The sequence below is a fragment of the Oryzias melastigma genome, linkage group LG16 (assembly GCF_002922805.2).
Source record: "Oryzias melastigma strain HK-1 linkage group LG16, ASM292280v2, whole genome shotgun sequence".
In the NCBI taxonomy this organism is placed as follows: Eukaryota; Metazoa; Chordata; class Actinopteri; order Beloniformes; family Adrianichthyidae; genus Oryzias; species Oryzias melastigma.
The window spans coordinates 26,118,207-26,119,417 of record NC_050527.1 but is presented as its reverse complement, the minus strand read 5'-3'; the positions used below and the strand labels follow the sequence as shown (position 1 = coordinate 26,119,417).

Sequence of the window (1,211 nt, the reverse complement as noted above, 5' to 3'; positions counted from 1 at the left end):
GTTTCTTGTTTCAGATTCAAACATCCATGAAGAGGCGAGCAGGCAGGTGTGTTCAGGTGAGAGTGTGTTTACTGGGATGTACCATGATGTTGGTGAATAAGAAGGTGTGAATTCTGGACTCTCTCCTGCACAGCCAGGTTCCCCTCGGGTGCCCCATGTAGAAGAAGCTCCAGAGCCGCCACATCCCGGACAAACCCCCAAAAGACCCCAACCAAATCTAAGGTAACATTTCCTTAATTTAAGAAAGACCAGAGGTTTTTGGAGTAAAGGGGTGACATTTTTATTCGTCATCAGGACTTTTAACAAAAATATATTAAGTTAATAATTACATTCCTATTTAGTTCTCATGTACAAAGAAAAAACATTTTGAATGTTTTAGAATTCCAGTTCATTTATTATGAAACTAAAAGCAGAAAAATGATCAGGAATTAAAAAAAAAAAAAAAACAGGCAAAATTGCTTAAAATGTAACCTTCACTGTTTGCATTCACACTTTTTTTGGAGAAACATTTACACTGAAAATACCATATTTATCCAAATAACAGGCTAGATCACTCAAACCTTCCAGTTTCTGTAAAATGTTTTTTTCATTTATAAAGGAGGAATTGGTTTAAATGAAATGAATTCAGTCTGAATGTGAAGTAGATGAATCAAATCCTGAGCCTGACTGACTCATTCAGACCAAAAACAAACCCGTTGTCTCATATTTGTGTTTCCGTTTCACATGTGCAGCTCAGCTGCTTTGTGTTGATCTGTAGTAGTTGTTCTGCTCCAAAAGTTTCTCAATAATTCCCTAAAAAAGGAGTTATCAGTCAGAAATGGTTTTTTTTTTTTGGCAGAGCAAACGCTCAGTGAAACTTGATGAAAGACCAAAACGATCCAGACACTGACCTGCATCTGCTGGTATGTGACTCCATCTGTGACGTACCTGTCCGCTGTGATCACAGGTGAGATCAACAGGATTTTACTTCCAAAATGACATTTTAGCATTTTAGTGAGAGACCAGAACGTTTTGGATAGTTCGCTCCACAAATACCTGGACTGTCAGGGGATTCTGGGTCTCGTGTGGGGGGGTGCAGCAGGGACCACCAGCCTGAAGTGGCTCCATTGATCTCTATCAGCTCCGGGGAGGCCTGGAGGAGCTGGAAACATCTGACTGTTAATCTCCAAGATCAGACTTGAATCGATTTTTTTTTTTTTTTTTTTTTTTTT

General features: G+C 39.1%; 1 protein-coding gene across 6 annotated transcripts in view; it reads right to left on the bottom strand.

Annotated features, from left to right (window-relative positions):
• Positions 1-213: 213 nt before the first annotated feature.
• Positions 214-1,211, bottom strand: part of nek10 (NIMA-related kinase 10) — a 23,971-nt gene continuing 22,973 nt past the window's right edge. For all 6 annotated transcript variants that reach the window (XM_024258208.2, XM_024258210.2, XM_036216111.1 and 3 more), the window contains 3 exons: positions 1,036-1,141; positions 891-934; positions 214-792 (listed from right to left, as the gene is read on the bottom strand). In XM_024258208.2, the coding sequence (XP_024113976.1) occupies positions 733-792; positions 891-934; positions 1,036-1,141 (210 nt within the window). In that variant the 3' untranslated portion in view covers positions 214-732. The remainder of the gene's footprint in view (positions 793-890; positions 935-1,035; positions 1,142-1,211) is intronic.